This window comes from Bos javanicus, chromosome 19 (genome assembly GCF_032452875.1).
Source record: "Bos javanicus breed banteng chromosome 19, ARS-OSU_banteng_1.0, whole genome shotgun sequence".
Classification (NCBI taxonomy): domain Eukaryota; kingdom Metazoa; phylum Chordata; class Mammalia; order Artiodactyla; family Bovidae; genus Bos; species Bos javanicus.
This window is the reverse complement of record NC_083886.1, coordinates 24,469,772-24,494,957: the sequence shown is the minus strand read 5'-3', so window position 1 is coordinate 24,494,957 and position 25,186 is coordinate 24,469,772. Positions and strand designations below refer to the sequence as shown.

The 25,186-nt window shown below is 47.2% G+C and overlaps 1 protein-coding gene across 5 annotated transcripts in view; it reads left to right on the top strand.

The window, feature by feature from the left end:
• Positions 1 to 25,186, top strand: part of SMG6 (SMG6 nonsense mediated mRNA decay factor) — a 200,674-nt gene that overhangs the window by 91,587 nt on the left and 83,901 nt on the right. For all 5 annotated transcript variants that reach the window (XM_061390647.1, XM_061390651.1, XM_061390648.1 and 2 more), the window contains exons 11-13: positions 639 to 755; positions 2,352 to 2,520; positions 14,152 to 14,353. In XM_061390647.1, the coding sequence (XP_061246631.1) occupies positions 639 to 755; positions 2,352 to 2,520; positions 14,152 to 14,353 (488 nt within the window). The remainder of the gene's footprint in view (positions 1 to 638; positions 756 to 2,351; positions 2,521 to 14,151; positions 14,354 to 25,186) is intronic.

Genomic DNA, 25,186 nt, shown 5'->3' with positions numbered 1-25,186 from the left:
TTTCTTAGCCCTAGAGGAATGAATAGGTGAAAATTAAAGCTAATACTTGCTTAAGTGCTTATTGTGTGCCAGGCACTGTCCTTTATAAAATTTGACTCATTCAGTGAAAAATATATTATTTCTAAGTGTCGTGTGTGTTCTCTGAGGAGGAGGAGGAACAGAGAGAAGGTAAGGCTGGAATCAGGTTGGTGCTTTAAGAAAATGACTTCTAAATCGGTGTTTTTCTCATCTTAATTGGTGACTGTATTCCTGCCATCTATACATTAGAGAGACTGAGTTAACATGACTTCCTGTTCACTGTGGGTTCATGTCGTCAGCAGAGAGCATGCAGTTTGGGCTCCGACTGTACACCTGGGGTTACTGGTCTCGGGGAAGTGGTGTGAAACAGAATTCATACCAGGGAGCCCTATAATAACCATATCGGGCACTTAACCACATGCCAGGTATCCTAGTGAGTGCTTCACATGCGATACTTTGTTCAACCTTTTGACCGCCCTTTGAGAATGGGAATCTTCCAGCCCCAGGCTCAGGTGAGGAAAAGGAACTCAGTGACACGACCAAGGACTTCCTCCTCATAAGGTGGGGAGAGGACCCCTTAGCCCCCAGGACACTGATGGACTTGCCTTTCCCCTTCCCAGACTGCTTCTCGGAGGAGTGTCGCTCTGTGATCCAGGAGCAGGCTGCAGCCCTGGGCCTGGCCATGTTTTCTCTCCTGGTGCGACGCTGCACCTACTTACTGAAGGAGTCGGCCAAAGGTAAGCAGACAAGGGCCCCTGGCTGGTGGGCCTTCCAGCTCCTGGGTCCCGTCCAGACACGCTCAGGAGGCCGTGCTGCGTTCTCCGTGTCTTCTCCCTCTACTCCAGGCTCCCTCTTGCCAGCATGCCCTCTTCCTTTTGCCTACCTGACTAGTCCCACTTCCTCTCCGGCCCTCTTTCCGTTCTGTGGAAAGGAAAGGAGACTTCTTTCATCCTCTGTCTCTCTTCTCCTTTAACAGGATTTTCACTGTACCTCTGAACTGCTGAGTGTTCATGCAACTTGAAAAATGAGTTTTCCTTGATGTTCATAATTGATGTTTTGGTTTCCACCTCTCTCTCTGTATGTCCTTCTTTGTTTGGTACCTACCTGGTGGGGGCTGTAACCGCTGTGGACCAGCCATCTCCAGGAGACTGACTGGACCAGATCAGGGGTTCTTTCTAGCCCCTGAAAGAACTAGCTCCTGAAAGCCACTGCTTTTTGAGCAGTGTCCCCATGTCCTTTAAGTCTGCCCTTAGAATTCCAAGCCTGACTTCTGGGCCATGTAAGGCAGGGCTGAAGGGTGCACCTTTCTTTCAGCTTCTGGATCAGTTGTGATGAATAGTGAGGCCCCTCTGTTGTTCGCCAGCCACATCAGCCTTTGGGAGTGCCTCTAGCGGCTGGAGTCGCCTATTTAGAGCAAGGGAGGTTAATTGGATAGAATCTCAAATTTACAGAAAAGTTTTGGGAATAATACTCTCTTACTTACCCCTCACCCAGACTCCCTAATTGTTAACTTGCTACCACACTTGCTTTAAGTTCTCTCTCTTTCCATACGTACACGTATACGTATTATTTTCTTTATGAACCATTTGATCATAAGTTGCAGACATGGTAGCTTCCCCGCCCCGCCCCTTCCCGCACCAGATACTGGACTGTGTACTTCCTAGTCACAAGGACCTTCTCCTACACGACAGTGCTGTTATCACAGTCAGGAAGCCAGCGTTGATACAGTACTATTACTGAATCTACAGACCTTACTGAGTTTGTATTAGTTGTCCTAAAAAAATATTTTTTTTCTGGTCTAGGATGCACTCCAGGATCAGACGTTGCATTTAGATGTCATGTCTCTTTATAGTCTCCTGCAACATGGATGGTTTCTGAATATTCCTTTGTTCTTCATGCTCCTGACATTTTTGAAGTATGCAGGACATTTATCTTGTAGAACACCCCACTGTTTGGGTTTCTCTGATACTTCCTTACCATCAAATTCGGGTTGTTCCGTTTGAGTAGGAACCCTGGTGCCATGTCAGTGCTGTGCTGAAGGAAGGCTAGAGTGGGTGTGGGTTGGAGGCTGGAGGCCAGGGTGGCAACCCTGTCGCCAGGCCGCAGGTGGAGCACAGGCAGCTGTGTGCAGGGCAGACCCAGTGCACTGGTTCTCTCTCTGTCCTGCTTTTCAGAATCCCTTAGGTACTGGCACTTGTCCTTCGATTCTGGGCCTGGCTGTCCTGTGGATGGGGTCTCCCTTCCCTGGGAGCTGGCTGCTGTCCCAGCGCCCCACTGGCCGCACGCAGGGCCACTGTAGATCTAGGCCCAGCTCTTACCCTTTGCCTCTGCAGCTCAGCTGTCCTCTCCTGAGGGAGAGGAGGATCAAGATGACATCAAGGTGTCCTCCTTTGTCCCGGACCTGAAGGAACTGCTCCCCAGTGTGAAGGTCTGGTCAGACTGGATGCTCGGCTACCCAGACACCTGGAACCCTCCGCCTACCTCCCTGGAGCTGCCCTCACAGTGAGTCAGCCCTGCCTGCCCGAGTTCCCACAGCCCCCTCCTGTGGCCTGCTGACCTGTGTCTCCCCTCTTTACTTGAACTTGGGTATTCCCCTTCCGTGAACACCTCCCAGGCCCCTTCTTCTGCCTGCTCTCTGGTCCATTCCTCCTCCTCCTCCTCCTCTCAGTCTCTCTTTCTCTCACTTCATGGCTTGCTCTGTTCTGCTCCTTGCCCTTGATCTTGTGAGTTTTCACTGTGCACTGCTCACGCTCACCGTCTCCGCAGCTACTTCCCAGGTCTGGGTGGGTGTCGGTCAGTGTGTGAGACCCTCTCTGTCTCTCCCTTTTAGTTCGTCTTCGTGCATCTCTCAGGCCCTTGCCGCTTCTCATGCTGTCCTGCGCACTGTCTCCCCATCTCCTTCTCACGATGTGGTGTGTGTGGGGGTGAGAGCATAGACTGCTTTGCACTCACTGCATCCCCATCCCCCGCAGCACATCCTGCCTCGTCCCCCTGGCTCTAGATGTTGGTGTGGGGAAAATGTGTGTCTGCTGGATCTCTCTATGTAGATCTCTTTGTGTGCCCATACGACTTTTTTCTCTCTGTTATAAAAATTGTGGTAAAAAATAAATACGACAGAGTTTGCCATCTTAACCATTTTTAAGTCTACGGTGCATTCACGTTGTTGTGCGACCATATAGAGTGATTTCTTGTGTTCATAACAGTGTGTGAGTTGTAGCTCTGTGTGTGCCTGCTTGGGTCTTGTTGTCTGTGCGTGTCTGATTGTGAGGGTTTTTTTGTATTAATGTGTGTGTGTCTGAGGGGATTTGTCTACTGAAGGCTCTGGGCGTGCCTGTCCATGTCTGCGCATGTATACGTGTCCACGTGCTGTGTCCACATCTGTGTCTGGGTCTCTTTGCAGGGCTCCTGTGTCCCCTGAGGACTCTGTTGCACTGTGGTCTGACGCCCTGTGTCTGTGTTCATATGTGCGTCTGGGCCCATGTCAGTCCATCTCTGCTTCGGTCCTGCCCGTGTCTCGATGTGTGGCTGTGTCCTGTGGGAGTGTCTGTTCCTGAGCATCTGTGCCCAGGACTGCCTGTGTCCCTGTCCATATTTGTCTGTGAGTGTATCTCTGTGTGTCAGTCTAGGTCTCTCTGCTGGGGGCGGGGGACGTTTCTCTATATGTGGGTCTTCCTGTACCCATCCACCTGCCTCTGTCCATTCCTCCTGCCCATCTCAGCTTCTTCCCGCCTGCCTCTTCTCCCACCTCCCTCCCTGCTGTTTGTGTGTGTCTGTATCAGGGGTCAGCAAGCTGTGGCCCATGAGCTAAGAATGGTTTACATTTTTAAATGGTTGAGAGAAAGATCAAAAGTATAAGACTTCATGACTTGCAGAAAGTGTATGAAAAGGGACCCTGAAAAGCGCCCATAAAGCTGTACTGGAACACAGCCATGCTTGTTTGTTCCCTCTGTCCACGCTGCTCTCGCGCTGCAGTAATAGGGCTGAGCAGTTGTGACAGAGACCATACTGGCTGCAGAGCCGAAAGTACTTACCGTCTGTTCCATTATAGAAAAGGTTTGACGGCTCCTGCTCCATACCCGTGTTCCTGTGCGTCTTGTTCTTCTGTGTGCTCAGGTCGCTGTGTATGTTCTTCTGTGTGTTCAGGTTGCCGTGTATGTGTGTGTGTGTTTGCCTAAGAGCGCCCTAATGTGTGTGCACCCAGGCCTGTTTCTGGTCAATTCTGTTGACTGTCCATTTCTCGTCCTCATTCTTTCTCTTTCCCTGTCTCGGTTTCTCCCTCGGCATTTCTCTGTCTGACCTTTCTGTCTCCCTTTCTACAACCCCCCTCCCTCCCTCTTCCAGCAGCTGTATTGGGGTCTCTGGCAGGTGTGGTACACGCACAGTTCCTTCATGCTCTGTGTTGGGCGTAGGCGTGTGTGTTCGGGAGCAAGCATCCATGCCCAGCGTCTTCTCATTCTTGCCTAGTGCTCTTCCCTGGGAGGGGAGAGTACTGGAAGGAGGAGGATGGATGGCTAGGATGGTACATTTCTAGGGAGTGGGGAGGGGTGCTTCTCTGGGCTGGGAGCCATGCCATGGGAGTCTCCAGGCTCCTGGGTGACATGCAGAGGTTTCTGGTCAGCAGTTAACTGACCTTTCCATGTGGACTGTAGAATCTGATTCTTTCTTGCCTTTCCTTCCTCATATATCTCCCTTGCTCCTCACCCCAGGAAGCCACCCCTGGACCGTTCAGCCTGCCCTCCCCAGGACCCCCAACTCTGGCTCTGTAACCCTGTGGGTGATGCTCACAGCACCAAACAAATCTCTGCATCTTTCCTGTGAACCCTCTTAAGTTTCCAGGACGCACTCCAGGCTGAGGCCCGGTGAGCCAGAGTTGAACCCTGAGCTGGGCAGCTGCAGATACATAAAGGAGCAGGCTGATCTGGCTTGGGGCAGCCAGTTCTCAGCAGCGTTCCCTGAAGAGTTAACATGTCAGCCTCCGACTTTTCAGGCCATTAATCTGCAATGCCGACTAGGCAGTTTGCAGTTCTGGAAAGAAACTGACAAGGAAGGACTCTTGCTCACCAAGTATCTCAAGCCACTGCTTCTGAGCATGTGCAGGGGTCACAGTGTCTTCCTGTCTTTCACTTGGCCTGGGGGAAGGCAGACCATCTGCTCCTGGAGCTTGGGCCTTCCCTGGGTCACTCCATCTCACAGTCTTAGGTATGGTCGACCCAGGTCGTTTCCCCATATCCTGGCCATCAGGCTGGCTAACTGCTCTGCTGTGACCTGTCTCCCTTCTCCCCTCCTCCCTCTCCCACCCCCTTGGCTTTTGTTTGGCTGAGGAAATGGAAAGCTCACACAGGAAGTGCTGGGCCTCATTTGCTCGAGGTGCTGAGTCTGTTTTCTCTGTGGATGCTGGAGCAAATGGACCGTTGCCGGCTCATGCGAGCTGCTGCCCATCTTTGGGCAAGGGCTCAGTCTGCAGCTGGGCACGTGGTCCAGGCTACATCCACCCCCAACTGGCCTTCACCTCCAAGGCCAGAGGCAAACGGGGCTGGGACATGTGAATCAAGTTTGCTCAGTCTTTTCAGACTTTCCTTCACAGGGATAGCAAATCTGACCAAATACTGTGAATCTGATTGCTTAGTAAACAAGTTCCTGTAGCTGTTAACTTACTCTTTGATGAGTCCAGACTAGGCTGGAGAAGTCAGTGTGGTAGAGAATAGAGTCCTTCCTGCACTGTCTGCCTTTGCAGTCAGAATCAGTGGCTGGTTGTCTCTGGAATGCAAATTTAAGCATAGAGGAGGGGCCCCGCCATCCCGGGGCCTGACCACAAGGTACGGTGGTTTGATGGCTGGTGCCACTGGACAAAGCAGACCTGGTCTAACCATCACCCCATCTCATAGTCTTCAGATCCAAGCTGTGGAAAAGTGGAGTAAGAATTTACCTCCCTTCTTTCTGGTTTCTCATATAACCGCCTAACATTCACTGAGTGGATGCTGTAGTTGAGGGATTGGCAGGGTTTGGTGGTTCTTCTCTAGGTTACAAAATGACATCTCCCATCCACTGATCTTCCATACTGTGGAGCCTTTTTCTTTTAAGGCTGTGAGGAATAACATACTCCAGATAGTTCTGTAGATGTCAGAATAGAAATCCCTCTGACACACTTGGTCCCTATGCTGCTCTTCACTTTGGAACGTCTGGGAATGATCTCAAGAAAGTAGGAAGGAAATCGCTTCCACCTAACACCTCTCCTTCGCGTGTTTTCATTAGTCTATGCCCGCATTTGTTTTCTGCAAAGTCAGATTCCTCATTGATCCTAAACTAAGGTGGCCAGAAAGCCTGTGCTTCAGTTTTCTTCTCCTCCAGAAATGCCTACTCCCACGTTGTCTCCTTGACACATTTGGACCCTTGTTTAATCGTTCTTCATTCCCTGTCTGCCTTTCATTGTGTTACCATGTTTCCTTGCACAGTCAGTCACTTGGAAGCATCCTCCACCTCCTCAGGGCAATTCTAAACCACATCATGAGGTCTCCCTGGTTTTCTCCTCTTGGCCCGTATTCCTCTTCTTTCTGGTCACATTGACTGTTCCTTGCAGGAGCCACTTAGGCACGTATGGAGCACTTGTTCTGATGGTGACAGGACTTCCCTGACACTGCAGAGTGACAGGGGCAGGGCTTCAGAGCCATTTGTGCCTCTGCACACAGTGGCACTTAGTAGGCTGGCATTGGCACGTGGGCACGTTGACCTCCCATTCGTGTCTTTTAGGAGTTGTAATGGAATGGCTTTGTATCGGAGATTTGGGTATGGAGGTTTGTATCAGGGTGTGGAAAGTTGCCTTGAGCCACTGTAAAAGGCAGTGTAGAGTGCTTTGGTCTGTTTAGAACAGATCACAGTCTTTGGAGGGGCCATTCACATGTTGGGGGTTGGAGGAGGAGTGGGGAGCACAGATTCTGTGGCTTTCGTGAGAGGGGAGGGGCAGCCACTCCTGACTCTGCCCAGGGAGCATGAGGCCGTTGTGAACATCAGGTGGTGGAGAAGAGCAGAGCAACGGGCTTCCGCGAGCCCACGCGTAGCCCCCTTGCATCCCAGGACCTTTGGCAAGGCGAGGTCAGTGGGACAACCTACCTCATTTCAGAGGCTCCACCAAAGCCAAATCTTCCCTCATCTTGATCTCTAGTTCTCAGTAAGTGAAAGAGTCAGGGGACTTTGAGAACATCCAAACCTAGCCCAGCTGTGGCAGTTGGTTTATTGCTTTCAGCTGGTACTTGAACCCAGGTCCTGGTCTTGGAGGCTTTCCCAGGTTTAATCCCCGGAGCTTTCTCTGCAGCTGTATGACACTGCGCTGACCCCGAATGAGGATAGGAAAATAGAACCGGTGCCAAGCCAGAGTCTCTTTTTCATTTGGAGTCTGGCTGTCTGCCCATGACCAGGGTTACATAATGGGAAACATAGCTGGGGCTCTGGAGAGCCCGCGCTTCACCAGGCTGCCCAGACCTTCGCATTCTGATGCTATATATCTTCCTAATTGTAGCTCGGATGCATTTATCACACTGTTGGATTGGAGTACTGTTAAAAAAAAAAAAAACTCCAGAAATTCCTGGACTTGCTGCTTTTCCATGGTTTGCCTTGTGTAGTCTACGGAGCATGCTGGAAATGACCTGGAGGGAGCCCCCTGAGGTGCCGCCACCTTGGGAGACGTGGGGACATGGAGGGAGCGTGCAGTAAGCTCATTTCCGCAGGGAGCCCGCCTGTGCTGACCCTGTAGACGAGATAGACATTCCTGAGTTAAAAAGAAGCTCGTTTGCTCACCCTCCTAGGGCAGCTCTGAAATAAGAACTAATCCCAAGCCTGGTCGGCACCCCTTCAAGGACGCTTAATACGTCTTCCCAGAAGGGCATTTTAGGAGGTCACTAAGTACTAGTCCATCAGCACTTCCCTGAAGGAAGTGGTGGTGACTGTGGGAAGCCCCTTTGCTACCCTGGCTCCCCACCCAGTCTCCCTGGCTCCGGGTTGGGGCGTCAGCACTCTAGCCTGGCACCAGGGGGTTCCTCTTCCTCCAAGTGCTGAGTGTGGGGCACACGTGATCTCTCCCACGGCAGGAGCCGCCGTCCCCCGCCTCCCCCGCCCCCCCACCACTCAGGACTTCTTGTGAGAGGAAGGGGTGTTGGCCCAAGGCTCCAGTCTGACCCCAGCAGGGTACAGCCGCTGACCCCGGGAGAGTACTTTCCAGCTCCAGGCTGAGGTTATTTGGGTCCAGTGTGTGCTAAACTGAGAAGACGTGTTGGAGTGGTTACAGCTCAGAACTCAGAGAGGCCGGAACCGTGAGAATCCGCACCAGGGAGGCCACCGAGGACTCCACTCAGGCCGTGGAGACGTCGAGGTCCCCTGGGGACCGCTCTTTCCCAAACACACAGTGCTGATGGGTTTAACACACCATCATCATGAGACCGAGGCCATACGTCCGAGCGTAGCTTAGGAGAACTGAAGTCAAATAAGGCGCTGACCTAGAGAGAGGTTGAGGGAGGCACAGGAGAGGTACTTGAGAAATCCTGGAATGAGGTTACCGTGACCTGCTGTTGGCCATAGGGCTCCAGCTGCACTGCTGAGAACATGAAGTTTATGTTCTCAGAGAAGTGCAGGGTGACTGGGCTGCAGATTGATTTTGCCCTATTGGGCAGAATTAATTTCAGCAGGCACTCTTCCAGGGGCCCAGGTTGACTTGTTTGTGTGAATTAGAAAGGCAGAAAGGATCTTCTTTAACCGAGTCTCGTAGTTCTCAATGGTCACCTAATAAACAGTGATGTTCTTGGAGGATGGTATCTGGCCGCCCATGTCTTAACTCCTAGAGCAGTGAGCCCTGATAACGTCGTCTCCTGTTTATATCATGGTGGCATCTGGAAAATACACTGTGGTTCCCGAGTCTCAGAGAGAGCTGCATAGATCTCCCCCACCCCGACTCAGGCTCTGCCCCATCCTGCCGAGCTGCCTAGCCTGAGACCAGAACCAGAGCCTCAGCCCACTGAGAACAGAGTTGGCTTTCCAAGGGGCTTACCGAGCTCTTCAAGCCCAGGTACTGTTCTTTTGACTCTACCAGACTTGTTGCATTCAGGTCCGTTTCTGCTGTTGCCTGCTCATTTCCTCCAGTTTCCTCCAGTTGGGTGGGTGGGGGGAGGGGGTCCTGCAGGGCTCCCATGGGGGTTGGAACCCCGCGTGAAGGGTGGTGGACTAGAATACGATGGTCCGTCGGCAGACAAGTTTGAAAAAGAGGATATAACGTATCTTAAGAGCAACTTCTCTTGCTGTGGCCTTTAGCCTTTCCCCTTTGTGGCTGTAGTCCACAGACCATCTCTTTTTCAGTTTTCTTGTGCCTGGCTTCTGTGCCATCTTAGCTGTTTCCAGAGCTCCTCACTCCAGGAACCAAAGACCCAACTCGTTTCCCATCTGTACCGCTTCTCTGATCTTCCATAGCTCCGAAACACAATGCAGGGCTTCTTCTCACTCAACTCTTTCCGGGTTTGTTCTGCAGCTGTGGCGTTTGAATGTTAGTGTTTAAACAAGCTGGTATTACACAGGAAATGGCCACCTCCACAGGCCCCTGCAGGCTTGTAACATGGGGTCATTGTACTTGATATTAATCACCAGTCAGCCTGTTCCCCCAGTAAAAATATGAAGGGGTGTGTGAGGGCTCAGTCCTCCTCAGACTTGCCAGAAGGATGGCCTGAGCCCCAGTGGGGCCCTCGTCCTCATTCTCTGAACTGTCGTCCCGGCCTCGGGTGGAGTTAGCAGAAAAGTTCATACCTGACCTGCTCCCTATAAAGCCAGCAGATCTGCCTTCCTTTCTGAAGTTTAGGAAGGAGCTTGATAGAGATCTGTGGTATAACTTGCCTCACACCTGAATCTTTCCAAGCACGTTGTAGTTGAGTGGCATGTCATATGAGGAAATGCCAAAATTGAAGAAACCAGAAACCTACTGGTCCACCTGAGATCAGGGCTTCTCAGATCCTTGTACCAAAGCTGCTTTTCAAACGCTGTTTGCAGAACAAACCCCAGCCCGAAGGGTTAATCTGATTCCCCGAGTCAATATCCCCCCAAACAACCGGCCAAGAGTGTGCGTTGGTTCATTTCTGTGAAATGTGTTTCCCTAGTCACCTGGGCTGGCCTGGGCTGCATTGTATCGGCCGGCAGCTGCACCGCACTCAAACTGACAGCTACATTAAACCTTGGAATTCTGAGGCAATAAAAAGTAAATTAACTCTTATTTTTTTCCTTTCCTGGTGGAGTAAATGAATGCCTGTCTGTAGGGAAGTGAGCAAGCCTTGGTCCTGAGTGCATACCTCTAACTAGCCACCGCTGGTCGGTCCCAAGCTAGGATCTGGTGTTCAGACTCCAGCCAGAGGTCTACTTTCCCGGTGTGTGGCATGTTCTGTGGGGTTGGACCACTGGGTCACCCTGCAGCCGCCGATCCCTGCTCACTAGTCACATCACAGCTGCCTGAGAGGCTCCCTTGCCGCCATTCTAAAGGCCATAAACAGACTCGCATGCAGTTTCATGTTCTCTGGCTGCCTTGTGTCTGTTTGGGGGGAAGATTTTTTTGGACTCTGGGAGCTTTTTCCAAATACGAGCTGGGACCAGAACAAACCAGAGGGATTTGCCCAAGCGGATAGTGCTCTAGAGGGTCCATTTAGAACCACTGGTGGCTTGAGCATGTCTGGAAACTCTCCTAGGGAGTCATTTCCTAAGTGTTTCTAGAAGAATGGGAGCGCTATAAAGTTCCTCACAGCCACCAGAATTGGACATCGGGCCCCTTGGCCCGGGCCAACCTTGAATCCTTAGCATTCAAGGGCTACAGTAGGGTGAAGGTTGGAAGGCACTCCCAGCTGGGATAAAGACTAGAGCAGGAAAAGGCTAACTTTTCCCCTTCTACTCAGACAGGAAGCCCTGTGTTCACCCACGGAACTGACCTCTCAGCCCAGAGGCCTGATCAGGGTAAGCTGAGGTGACGTTGCCCAGGTTCCAGGAATTACCTCATCCCATTGCAGACATCTTAACTTTGAGCTCAGACATCTCACCTAGTTTTTCTAAGTACTTCTTCCTTTTAGTATTAGTTTCCTGACACTCCCTTCTCCCCCACCCTCTGTAGGGAGTCACTGTATGGTCCATGGGCACCTGGTCAGTTGTTGTGTTTATGGGGCTCAGCGAGGAGGGAGAGGACTATCGGTGAGCTATGCAGTGATCTGGGGCAGCCCTACTGCGGTACCAGAAGAAAGAAACCACTAGATCTGCACACCCATTTGGAGGGATCCAGACAGAAATGACCTTTCCTTGGAGCATTTTGTGTATTTATTCCCTTGGTTCTGCTCAGTCTAGCTTGGCCCCTTGGGCCCCTTGACATTTCTGGGGTGGGAACTCAGGACACTTCCTATGTCTTTTGGCATCAGCTGCTGTTTACAAATCAATACTAGGGTAGGACCTCCCATCCACTGCATTTATGCAGTGAGTGTCCAGGTTTGGGCACAAGGTGGGTGGTAATGGGCGAAAGGCAGATGTGGTCAGGGGTCCCTCGTGGTGGCCAGCAGTCTCTGGGAGGAGTCCGTTTTGGTTTATCTGAGCCTTAGGGACAGGGAGCATGGTAATGAGAACCACATGGTACCACATATTTCTTCGTCTTGGATCCAAGATGGTAGGGGTGGGGGGACGAGAGAGGGATGTGGGGCCTCCCATTGTGGCAGCCATGGGTAATTTTCTGCCGCCTCTCCCTGGCTTGAGATGCTGCTGCTCCCCACCACCACCTCGCCCTGCCCCCAAGTACATCCTGAAGCAGCCTTGACCTGCACAGCACCAACCAAGGCCCCCAAGCCAAGAATTCAGCTGGGAGACTTTTCACCTTCTTCCTTCTCGCTGTCGTCTTTCCTGTTTATTTTCCAAATTGCTGCTCTGCAGCCGAGCAGTGCCTATTGGCCAGAGCTCACCACTGCTGTGGGATCAGACTCAGGCAGTGGGCTCAAGTGGCCAGCAGGGCACAGGGGGAGGAAGCGGGGAGCTGGAAGAGCCTCCCTGTGCGTCTCCCATGGGCAGCGCTAACCTCGGAGGCGGCCCTGAGCGGCCCTATCACATCCGGTGCTTGTCTCTGCAGCCGGGACCGGAGGATAAACTATCAGAGCTGTGGGGCAGTGCATCATTCCTCTTATTATTTTCTTCTCTGCAGATGGGGTCGTGGAAAGTTCAGTTCCTTTTAACCCTCCAAGTTCTGTTTATTCTACAGCTGGTAGCCTGAATGCCGCGTTTCCCATTACATCACAAAGGGGCTCAGGCAGATCTCCGCACAGAAACGTGTTGCAACTGTTTATTTTTTTCCATATTTAAACATTTCTGACAGCCAAACTCAGCCGAGCCAAAAGATGGAGCTTTGTGAATGAGTCCGGTCGTCAGTGTCTGTGCAGAGAGAGAGGCCTTAGAAAGCTCTCGCCCCTCCAGTGATTCTTCCCAAACACGTTCTCGTTCCTGGGCAAAGCCTGGGAGGCGAGTCATTGTGCGATACACGTGTGTTGATTATGTGCCGTTGTGTGATTAATGGAGCTGTGTTCCGCCTGGTTCCCAGGACACTCTTGAAAACAAGATGTTTCATTTCATGGCCTTTTCCTCATGCAGTGATTTCAGTAAATAAACCAGTGCAGGCTCCTTCCACCTGGATCCAGGCAAGGAATCCTCACACCTCCACTCCACTCTCTCCCCCAGCATCACCTTCAGTGCCATGGCCCTTGAACGCCCTCTCTTCTGCCATCTCCCAAAAGCTCCCCATCTCCGGGCGAAACACACTCCTCAGGTCTGAGGCCCCTCCCTGGCAGATCCGGCTCATGCGCAGTGACTCCTCTGGGAAGATTCCAGGATGTAGCTCGCTCTTATAGCTCTCTTCTGCTTCTCGCCTCTCACCACCCCATCTCTTGAGCCTCATTGTAAAGCTTTTCTTTGTCATTCTGTGCAGCTCCTTTTAGAGTACAGCTTAGCATCCATAGGGCACTTGCCTGTTCCAGACGCCCTGGTTAAGGTATTCTGGAAAAGAAAGTGAAGTCCTGTACAGCCCAGGGCCTATAAACTTGGCGGGTCCCGGATCTGACCACAGTTTGACTGTTAGAGCTACAGATGAAAAAAGAAAGCTCTAAGGATCCTTAGCACTCACCAAAGCAGGGATGTGAGCCACAGGAGAGTTTTGACAAATGACAGTGACAGAGAAATGAACCTCCTTTTTCTGATTTGGCTCTGAAGTTCAAACTGGGGTGAGCCGGACTTTTTCTTTTCAGGAGTTCTTAGCATGTTTGACCAGGACCTGGTGATACGCAGTTAGGGTGAGCAGCCAACCCAGTTTGCCCAAGACTGAGGGGTTTCTGGCGACCTGGGACTTTCAGTGCTAAAACTGGGACAGTCCCAGGCAAACCAGAAGAGTTGGTCACCCTGTATGTTACCTTCCGCTTGTGTGGGAGAGGAGGGGGAGAGTGGTGGCCCAGACAGTACTGATATTGTTCACCTGCCGAAATGCGTGGGTGGCTTTTCCTTCCCAGGAGGGTCTTGGCAGGCCAGGAATGAGGTTTTTGTTGGGTGTGTTTGATTGTTTTCCTCCTTACCTATAGGAAGAGATCTCTAAACCACTGTAGGGGACTGGGGTGGGAGGCAACAACCACGTGACTCGTTGCCTGGTGTGTCTGGTCCCTCTGGCTGTGTAGGAGGAGGAGAGATTGGCGTGGTGTTGCTGTCTGTGTGGCATATACTTGGCTGGACAGGAGCAGGGGAATTCTGGGAGCCGCCTCAGGCACTGGTTGTCTTGAATGTTTGAGTAAGTGTCTCAGGCACACTGTCTGGAAAGGTGACAGGACCTGCATTAGGCAACTGATTCTCTAAATTCTTTTTCCTTTCTGGTTAGGATTAAAAGCGTCCCCCTAATCAATTTCAACTTTGCAGAGATGGACACACACACCCACCCACCAGATTACTGCCACGGGCACAGTTTTATCTCTGAGCTCTTTGGGTTAGATTTCCTGGCAGATGCCAGCCGTAGACGGCATTTGCCACAAGCATGTCCCTGCCCACAAGTGCTTAGACGGCTTGAACTGGTCCCTCTCTAGAGCTGCTCTTCTTGTCTTCCCTCCTTTCTCGCAGGGTTGCTGTGGATGTGTGGTCGACGCTGGCTGACTTCTGTAACATACTGACTGCAGTGAATCAGTCTGAGGTGCCACTGTACAAGGACCCGGACGATGACCTCACCCTCCTCATCTTGGAAGAGGATCGGCTTCTCTCGGGCTTTGTCCCCTTGCTGGCTGCCCCTCAGGACCCCTGCTACGTGGAGAAAACCTCGGATAAGGTCAGCCCCAGGCCAAACATCCCTCCCCCATTCACCCCTCCTCTCAATTCTCCAGACTTTTTTATTCTTGGGAAGTTTTCTGTGCAAACGGAACATGATTAAGTCATTGAGGAGGGTGTTAAGGGAAAATATCGACCTTTTAGCCGCTGACATCCAGCTCTGTGTCCTGAAAAAAAAAAAAAAAAGCCCTCTCGACTTCCTTTGGTGTGTGTGTGCGCTCGCTGGCATGTTGTATATACGATCATTTCCTCACTTGTTTAAATAGTGCAGCTTGTGTTGGCAGTGCTCTCACTCAGCTCCAAATGGTTTGCATCATGCTTAAGGCACCCTCCTTCCTCCCCCCTTCATCCTTCCCCCCAGCCACAAAACTCTGCACTAGGAAAACAGCCAGGGCTTTTTCCCTTCTCTGAGGAGGAGAGTGATAAATAGGTGACTAGAGAGAAGCAGACACCATGTGTTAACTTACAAAAAAAGCTTTTAGGAATATGAAGCATTCCCCGCTGCCTGGTTTCTATTTTTCTTCCTCTGAGGACCGCGTTTTAACCTGAACTTTTTCCTTGTCTGTCTGTTTATAGAAAACAAAGCCCATTGCCTGTTGCCCTGGTGGGGACTGTGGAGCTCTTAGTCTCTGCATAACAGTTGGGGCTGCGGCCAGGTGTGGAGAGTAGAGCTGTCCTTTCTGCTTCCCATTCCCGTGCAGCAGTTGCTGGGCTGGGGAAGTCGCGCCCACAGACCCCCGGAGCAGGGTCTCCTATGCCAAGCAGGGGATCCCTGTGACTGACCCCTGTGCGGAGTTGTTGGTGTCACATCCCCTAGGGGAGAGCCTTTTGGGGAGAGTCCCACAAGTGGCTTCTCAGAAGGAAAGCTTTTGAGCTAGATGAAGTATGTATAGAAAGGCAGGTAGATTTTTTTTGTCGTCGTTTTAATGTCAGATAGTAAAAGTTAAAATCCAAACATAAACTACAAATATGAGAGATTTTATGTTGAATGCAAATTTTTTTAATTCATCTTTGTGAAAAAAGGATCTGTGTTCCTTGCAGACAAGTAAAAAGGAAAAAAATGTATCCACAACTCCCTTTACCCAGTGGTAATACAACTGTTGTTTTTGCTGATTATATACAGTCATATTTAACTTGAGTATATGCACACACTTTTTTTAAACACAACTAAGGGTCATATTGTACATGTTATTTGTGCTCTGCTTCTAAAAATTTATTTGGCTGCGCTGGGTCTTAGTTGTGACATGAGGAACCTTAAGCTGGGGCATGTGGGATCTAGTGCCCTGACCAGGGATAGAGCTCTGGCCCCCTGCATTGGAAGCGCAGAGTCATAGCCACTGGACCACCAGGGAGGTCCCTGTACTCTGCTTTTTTCATTTGTATTTTTTAATGTATTCTTAAATGGAATCATGTTTGAGGATCACTTAGTATTCATTTCTATGCAAAGATTTCTTTAACCAGTCTTTGCTTTATTGAACAAAGGGCCTGTCCTGAATTTCTGAACTACGATAATCAGTGAAGTGATTCCTTGTAGAATTTTTTTTATATATTCCCTTTGGTTAAATTTCTGTAAGCAGATAAAGGTCTCGACATTGACATATCAATGGAGTTTAAATGCAGTTAATGACTAATACGGGGAATGTGAGAACCTTTCTTTCTAGAGAAATACTCATTTTATATTTTTCTAGCAAAAAGTTGGAATAAAGTCCTGCTGTTCTAGTCTCCAGAGGGAATACTGACGGGGAGTTGTAGTGTGTGAGGCTGAGGACAGCTAACACAGTGCAGACTTTATGGAAGATGTTCAGTTGGAAGAGTTGGAAGAGAAACTGGGCAACTTGGGCCAGGGGAATCCTAGTACGTCCTGTTCTTCTGTGATCATAGGGTGGTCTTGACTCTGGGGGTGCTTTTGGAAATTGGCTATTGGGTTAACTGCCTTTCAGTGAAGAACACAGAAGGAGTCCGAACCAGCTTTAGACTTGCTAAGCCTTTCACTGTGTGGCATGTGGAATCTTAGTTCCCTCACCAGTAGTCGAACCCGTGCCTCCTGCAGTGGAAGTGCAGAATCCTAACCCCTGGACTACCAGGGAAACCCCTCTCCCAGCTTTAGTGTGAGCATATGATACATGTGTATGATACAGTATATGATATACAACAGCATGTGCTAAGTACATGACTGGCAAGAAGAACACCAAGCCTGTGGTCCGTGCCCTCAGCCTGTGGTCGTGCCCTCAGGCTGCCCAGGGCAGTCGCAGCTCACTGAGACTCAGGTAGTCTGAAGGTAGTCTCCACCTCAAGGACTGTGAAATAGGCATGTCTAATACAACATCTCCAAATCCAGACTTTGGAATTATTTTCTCCTCCAAACCTGAGCTGTCTTCAGTCTTCTCATGTTGATAAATGGCAGCTTTGACTTTGGGGCTGCTCATGTCAAAATTCTTGGGGTTATTCTTGGCTCCTCTCTTCTCACACCTCCATATCTAATCTGTCAGCGATCCAAGTCTTCTTTACCTTCAAAATAAACACATACAGTGCTTTCTTACCACTGCACCCTAGTTCGATTCAGTGAAATGCCTTCTGATTAGTTTCTCTAGCTCCTCCCTCCTCCTGCTTTCCAGTCTATTTCCAACACAGCCACTGGAAGGATCTCTTTGTTTCTATTTATTTATTTTATATTTGGTCGTGTGGCGTCTTCGTTGCCACACACCAGCTCTCTCCAGTTGCGGTGCACAGGCTTCTCATTGCAGCGGCTTCTCTTGTTGTGGAGCACGGGCTCTAGGTGCGTGGGCTTCAGTAATTGCAGTTCCTGGGCTCTAGAGCCCTGGCTCAGTAGTTGTAGTGCACGGGCTTTGTTGCTCCATGGCATGTGGGATCCTCCTGGACCAGGGGTTGAACCCATGTGCCCTGTATTGGCAGGCAAATTCTTGGTGTTTTTTTTTTTTTAATTTATTTTTTTTATTTGGAGGACAGTTGCTTTACAATATTGTGTTAATTTGGAAGAGAGGTTCAAGAGAGAGGGGGCATAACATATACCTATGGCTGACTCATGTTGCTATATAGCAGGTGAATTCTTAACCACTAGACCACCTGGAAAGCCCAGAATGATCTCTTTAAAGCATCAGTAAGATCGTGTCCCTTCTCTATGAACTCTCTGGTCCAGCTCCTGCTACTTTGCTTGTGCCCAGTATGCCCTAGTCACGTTGGCATCCTTGCTGTTCCTCAGACCAGCCGCACACTCAGGGTCTTTGCACTTGGTTTCCTCGTAACCTGGAACACCCTGTCCCCAGAACACTGTGTTGCCCTCTCACGCCCTTCGCAATGCCACCTTGGTTGGAGAGGTCTTCCCTGGCTACCCTATGTAAGATGCTACATGCCTTCCTGTGCCCTTTTCTCTCTTTCTCTCCATGGCAGAGAAAAATAACATCTCTTGAATATCTAGCATGTGTCAGTCCCTGGACAAGCTACTTCTGTCCAGTATTTAAGTCCACACAAAGTGCCTGCCAAGTAGGTATTAGTACCTTCATTTTATAAAAGAGAAAACTGAGGCTCAAGAAAGGAGCGAAGAGTGATGATCAGCTCTTATGAAGTATCTCCACCACCGACCTGGAAGATCAGTATCGATATGGGGGACTCTTTAGGGACTCTCAACCTTTTGGATATCTGAAGAAGACAGACATCTTCTCCAGCTTCTGGTGTTCACGACTAAGAAACGTAAAGTATCTCAAGGACTTTGTAGTGGCAACATGAGAATTTCATCGTGGTCGAGCATGGTCACGTTTGGCCCAGCCTGGATGTGCACTAGACAGGCGCTCACTGAGCAGACCTACACCACTCCTGTGTGCACAGCAAGAGAGATTCAGACGTGTAAGGCAGACACCCACCTAGTTTGGAAGATAACTTGTGGCATACACAAAGATGTGACAAGCAAACAAGTTCATTTGCATCTGTAGTTAAGGAGGAACTCTTGAAATTTTATTGAATTGGTAGTTTCCCACCGAAGGCATTGCTCAAGGAGCACTGACTTGGCATTAACCGATCACTGTATTTCCCAAGTAAATTCCAAGAAACTCTAGTTTTATGGGTTCTTAATAGTTAGGTGAAAAAAAGTTCCACAATCATGTAAATTAGAGTAACACAGTATTAGACAGAAGCCGTTACTGCAGGACTTTTTGGAACTTCTAATGTCATGTACGTTGCAAGGAGGATAGCCTTTGCTACCTTTCCCAAACTTGCTTCACCCTTGATCTTTTTGATTTGCTGAACATCTTTCAGGGTTAATATTCTGCCTAAAAGAAACAAACCGTAATAGAAAACCCAGGCATGGGATGAACAAGAGGTTGAGAAAACAGGTGGCTGTTGGGATTATTCAAAAGTGAGATAAAGAGTATAGGTTAGGGTAAAAGCAACAGAGTGGAGCTGGTTACATGTAGACAGAAATATCGCCGACGCTGAACATGAGAGCCAACTAGGAGAAAGTGATGGAGAAGGCAATGGCACCCAACTCCAGTACACTTGCCTGGTAAATCCCATGAACGGAGGAGCCTGGTAGGGTGTAGTCCATGGGGTCGCTAAGAGTCGGACACGACTGAGCGACTTCACTTTGACTTTTCACTTTCATGCATTGGAGGAGGAAATGGCAACCCACTCCAGTGTTCTTGCCTGGAGAATCCCATGGACAGAGGAGCCTGGTGGGCTGCCGTCTGTGGGGTCGCACAGAGTCAGACACAGAAGCGACTTAGCAGCAGCAGCAGCAGGAGAAAGTCATGTTAAGTTCATGAGTGGCTGCTCGGCACCTTAATTCAGAGGTTTAGTATTTTACCCAGGGCCATGTCGCTATGTGAGGTTTAGAATCCTTGTCTGTATGACTTCAGAATATCATATCCTTACGGATGATTTGACATCCAGGATTTGCTTCAAAATAACCTGGGGAGGAAGGAAGGTGGATAGGAGTGTAGATGGAGGGGAAAAGGCCAAATGTTGATCGTGATAAATCTGAATAGTGGGTTTTTGCTGTTGTTCAGTTGCTAAATTGTATCTCTTTTCAGTCCCATAGCCTGCAGCACCCCAGGCTTCCTTGTCCTTAACTATCTCCTGGAGTTTGTGCAAATTCGTGTCCATTGAGTCGGTGATGCTATCTAACCATTTCATCCACTGCCACCCCTTTCTCCATTTACCTTCAATCTTTCCCAGCATCAAGGTCTTTTCCAGTGAGTCAGCTCTTCACATTGGGTGGGTACATGGAGTTTCTTATATTAATAGTATTCCACTTTTGTACATATATGAAAATTTCCATAAGAACAAGTTTTAAAACCCTGTGTCCTTTTTGCTGCATTATACTGAATAAGCATAAGTGATTGAAAAAGTAATCAAACCATAATAATAGTAAGTTTAAGATTTTGCTTCCCTGGTGGCTTCCCCGGTGGCTCAGATGGTAAAGCGTCTGCCTGCAATGCGGGAGACCCGGGTTCAATCCCTGGGTTGGAAAGATCCTCTGGAGAAGGAAATGGCAGCCCACTCCAGTATTCTTGCCTGGAAAATTCCATGGATGGAGGAGCCTGGTAGGCTACAGTCCATGGGGTCGCAAAGAGTAGGACACGACTGAGCAACTTTACTTCACTTCATTTAAGGTTTTGCAGTCAACTGGTCAGGTTCCAGGCGTGCTAAGCTCTTTACACATATTTCCTCACTGAAACCCCAGTAACCCTGTGGGCAGATAGGAGAAGTGGTAAAAAGGAAATTGTTTTAGGAGAAACCTGTTGAGTTCATGTTATATGTTAGTCTATATCAAAAAAGCTTAATTATCTAAAAAGCATGCATGTGACTGTATAGCTATAGGTAGTACTGAACAAGGATTTATTTAGTGACAGGCTGTTTCTTTTCTTAGGCTCTGAAGCTCTAGCCATTTAATGAGAACCAAATCATTTATGTCATAAGTAATGAAGTAAGCTATCCTCATTCTGGCTTCCCCAAGTAGGCTAACTTGTGTGATCTTCTGCGTCTTCATTCCCATGTTGTTATCTGACCCAAGAACTCAGTGAAGAACTTTCCAACAAGTTAATGCTGGGGCAACTGTTAAGCTTGATTAAGAGAGAGAGATTGTATTATAAGGTGATGTTTTTTAGTCCCCTCAGTTGTGTCCGACCCTTTTGCAACCCCATGGACTGTAGCCACCAGGCTTCTCTCTCCATGAAATTTCCCAGGCAGGAACACTGGAGCGGGTTGCCATTTCCTTCTCCAGCAGATCTGCCTGACTCAGGGATCGAACCCATGTCGCCACATCTCCTGCGTTGCACGTAGATTCTTTACCTCTGAGCCACCAGGGATGAAGTTAGACATCTCACAAGCATATCCCATTCATCCTTACAGTCATCTTTGCTTTCTGTCTGGATGTAGGATCCCAGGAAACTGTCGTTAATACATAATTGAGGTTAAAAATGAGGTTTAAACTGTCCAACTTTTGAAACCATTGGCTTGTCCATTTCTTAAATGACAGTTTTGGCAAGTTGCTTGTTGTACACATAATTATGCAAACATTTTAAATAGAAAGTATAGAAAAGCACAGGAAAATTAAAATCACCTACAAACTACCACCTAAAATTAGCTAGTGTTAAGGTTTCGTATGTGTCCTCTCAGTCTCCACCCCCCGCATGCTTATACATGTGTATTCTTTTCCTTTAATACTATTGGAATCATATAGCATATGCTTCTTGTTTTGTGCTTTTTTAAAAAAAAATCCTTGTTTTTATATATATACGCACACACACGTATACATACATACATAGTTTGGGGACAAAAGTTGCCTTTGTTTTTTGGTGATCTGGAAAATATTCATTTTAAGTGGGACTAATTTTTTTAAAAACATGACATAATCTTCTATTCTCTGAGTATCAACATCAAGAATGAAAGGGGGGGAAAAAGTCAGTTGACTATCCTATATTTAAGATGTAGAAATTAGGACTGCTTACAATATGTATTTTCTTTTTCACACAGTTGCATTTTGTTTCTAAATTTATAATTATTTCAAATTTATTTTAAATGTTTTCAGTTCTCAGTTTTTAGTCTGTTTATTCTGTGGCTGTCCCATTTTTATCTTCTTTACTTTGACTTATTTGTTATTTAGAAATGGACATTATAGAATTTTTCCCAGCAAAGATAACATGAAGGCTTTTTAAAAATTAAGGTGATTTTTGTAAAATACAGTAATATATATATATATATATGCAAAAGAATCAAACAGTTCACAAAAATGTATAGGCAAAAGTCATGATATAGGGATAACCACTGTTAACAATTCGATATTTGTCTTTTTATACCACTTCTATGCCCATTGAAATATATTTATAAACATATATACATATATGATCAAAATGATAGTGTGGTATACATTCTCTTCCTTACTTTGTTCTTTTCATTAAACAATATATCAATGACATTCTTCATGGCTGCTATCTGAACACTTGTGTTTTGAAAGTGTTCTTATTTTGCCCTTGCACATGAATGGCAACTTAACTTAGGTCAACTTTTTTCCCCTTTAAAACAATAGCTATTATTCCATTGCATTAGCGGTTAGGAAAAAATGAAGAGAAGTCTTACTTTTCTTCTTTTGTAGATTTACTTTTTTTTTTTTCCCCCATACAGCATGGGTAACTTACAGCTTCTTAAATCTTGAATTTCAAATTATATGAGGATTTGTTTAGATGTTGGGCTCTGTAGTTTAATGTTGTATGGCATATAATGAGCTCTTTAATAAGCAAATGCAGTTCTATCTTTGGATCAGAAAAGTTTTCATGTCTCGTGTCTTTGATTACTAATGTGTTTGTTCTTTTCTTTGGTAATTTCTTTCCTCCTGACGTGTATGTTAGATCTCTATTCTTTGCCCTCCACATATCTTTCTGTCATCATTTTATTTATTTATTTATTTATTTTGCTTTTACCTCTACAGCCTCAAAAGGCTTCTCAAGTTTTTCCTCTCTGTAGTTGGTTCAGATTTTTATAGTGTTGATTCTATTCTTCACTGCTTCTAATTCAGTTTTTTAAATCTTCTGTTGCATTATTTGTCTCCTTATGTTATTTCCCTGTCTTATCCTGGAATTTTTATATTTTTGCCTGCCTTTTATCCAGGTCTCTTTTATCATTTTTGTTTTTATCATTTTTTTTAGCATACTTTACAAAATCTGTGATTTTAAAAATCCAATCCAGTGTGAGAATAAAGCAGATACTGTCTTTTTCATCTAACATCTTTCCTCCAAGTATTCGGTTTCTCTCCCTCTTTGCATGCTCCATTCCCTTTTTTTACGTTTCAGGCTGTTTTCCTTAGGTCCCAAGCTTGTATTTCTGCAATCCAGTTCTGGCCATTTATGTTTCTTTAAAGGTTTACTCATTTCTGATATTTTGTCCATAACAGGTTAGGTAGATTCTCACTGGATGCCTTCTTTGTCTACAGATATTATTTAAAATCCCCTTCTCAGGTCTAAATTTGGTTGATAAAGGTTTGTGCTACCAAGTCACCACCCTGAAGGGCATGCATGGGGAGGAGGCCAGGTGGCGTGCATTCTCAACATGTGAATTTATTCTCTGTATTTCTGTCCTGTGTATAATGGAGCTACTTAGAGAGCTAGCATCCCATGTCCAGTTTTTGTTTCACCTAAATGATAAGGCAGTTTCTGACCTCCTTCCCAGAGCTGTGGCCTACCATGTCAAGAAGAAATTCTACCCTCTGGCCACTTCCCATTTACATTTTTCGGGGCCTCTCTAAACTGCTGATTGTGAATGGTACTAATCTGTAGCTGCGAAAAGTCTTCCAAGTGGTATTCTGCATCTGCCCCCACATCTTCACATTTTGTGGTAGGCAGAATAATACCCTCCCCCAAAGATGGGCCACATCTTGTTCCCCAAAACCTGTTAAATAAATTATGTTACAAGGCAGAGGGCCTTTGGAGATGTGTTTAAGTTAGGGATGTTGAGATGGGAACGTGACCTTGGATTTTCCAGGCGGTTTAACATATTCACGAAGGTCCTTACAAGGAGGCAGGAGGGTCAGGGTCAGAAAAGGGAGACGTGGTGATGGAACCAGAAGTCAGAGAGAGATTTGGAAATAGTATGCTGCTGGCCCTGAAGATGGAGGAAGGGACCATGAGCCTTGGAATGCCAGGTGACCTCCAGACACTAGAAACGACAAGGAAACAGATTTTTCTCACAGAGTGTCTGGAAAGAAGAGCTCTGCCAACACCTTGATTATAGGACTTCTCATCTCCCAGCCTATAAAATAATAAATTATGTTGTTTTAAGTCATTGAATTTGTGGTATCTTGTTAACAGCAGCAGTAGGAAACTAGTTGACTCTTCCAAACTGAAGAATTTTGCCAGGTTCTTCATAGTTTCTTCTCTTTCTGCTTTCTTTTTATTTTGCCTTTTAAATTATGAAATATGCATATGGGAATATGTAAAACAAAAAGACTGATCACACGGTGAACAGCTGTTATTACCACCAAGAATGTCAAGAAATAGGACAAGAGTCATTAATTACGTTTCATTCAGCTTATTTTGAAGGTTCTAGCCAATACAGTAAGATAAGAAAAAGTACTAAAAAGACAACTGGAAAGAAAAGAAAAAAAAAACTATCTTTGTAAATAATGTGATTCATATGTAGAAAATAAGGATAAATTATTCAGATTAATAAGTGAGTTTAGCAAAGTTGTTGGATATAAAGTCGGTGTACAAAAATCAATTCCATGTCTATATACTGCTGCTGCTGCTGCGGCTGCTAAGTCGTGTCAGTCGTGTCCAACTCTGTGCGACCGCGTAGATGGCAGCCCACCAGGCTCCTCCGTCCCTGGAATTCTCCAGGCAAAGAGTACTGGAGTGGGTCTCCAAGTGCCTTCTCCGGTCTGTATACTGACATCAAGCGAAGTAAACTTTTTTTTTTAAGTTGCTCTCTTAGGAAGGGAAGCTGTGGATTGGCTCTTCATGACCTGTTTCTAGCTATCCTCCATCCACCTGGCAGTAATTCCGTAAGGTTTATGGCAGATGGATAGCATTCTCCCATTTAACAGCTGTTGATTGCTATGTGTCAGGCGCTATGCTAGATTCCGTGGCCCTTGCTGTGAACGTGATTGACAAAGGAGGCATTGTGGGGAGTGGGGGCTGTGCTCTGTGTATTCAGTTTGGTCACTTCAGTTGGGATTTTGAAAGTAGAGTTATTTAACTCAGAAGCGTATGCTTTTAAGTTTTTTAAAATTATTAAAGTCTTTGTTTTATAAAATAGATGTTCCTTTGAAGCAATATTGGAAAAATCAATATTAGTATTCAGGAAAGAAAGATCTCTTGATCTTCCTGTCTTCTATCCTGGTTGGATAGATGGATGGACAGAGAGATACATGTGAAGTTTTTTGCTTTTGAACAGAACTATAGTGAAAGTACATATATTGTTTTGTAATCTACTTTGGTCATTTAGCAGTAGATGTATCCTGGATATAGTTCCATATTCACTTGTAATGTGAACTTTAATGACTGCATTATATTAACATGTATGGACATACCATGATATTTTAGTCCTCAATAAGACATTTAGAAAGTTACTGATTTTTCACTTTTGTAAATGGTGCTATCTCAAACAGTCTTTACATATTTTTTTTTAATCAGTTCATAAGGTAAATTTTTGAGTAGAATTACTAGGTCAGGGCTTCCCTGGTAGTCCAGTGGTTAAGAAGTGCCTGCCAACGCAGGGAACATGAGTTCCATCCCCGGACTGAGGAGATCTCATACACCACCAAGCAGCGAAGCCTGTGCACCACAACTACTGAGCCTGCGCTCTAGAGCCCACAAGCCCCAACTGCTGA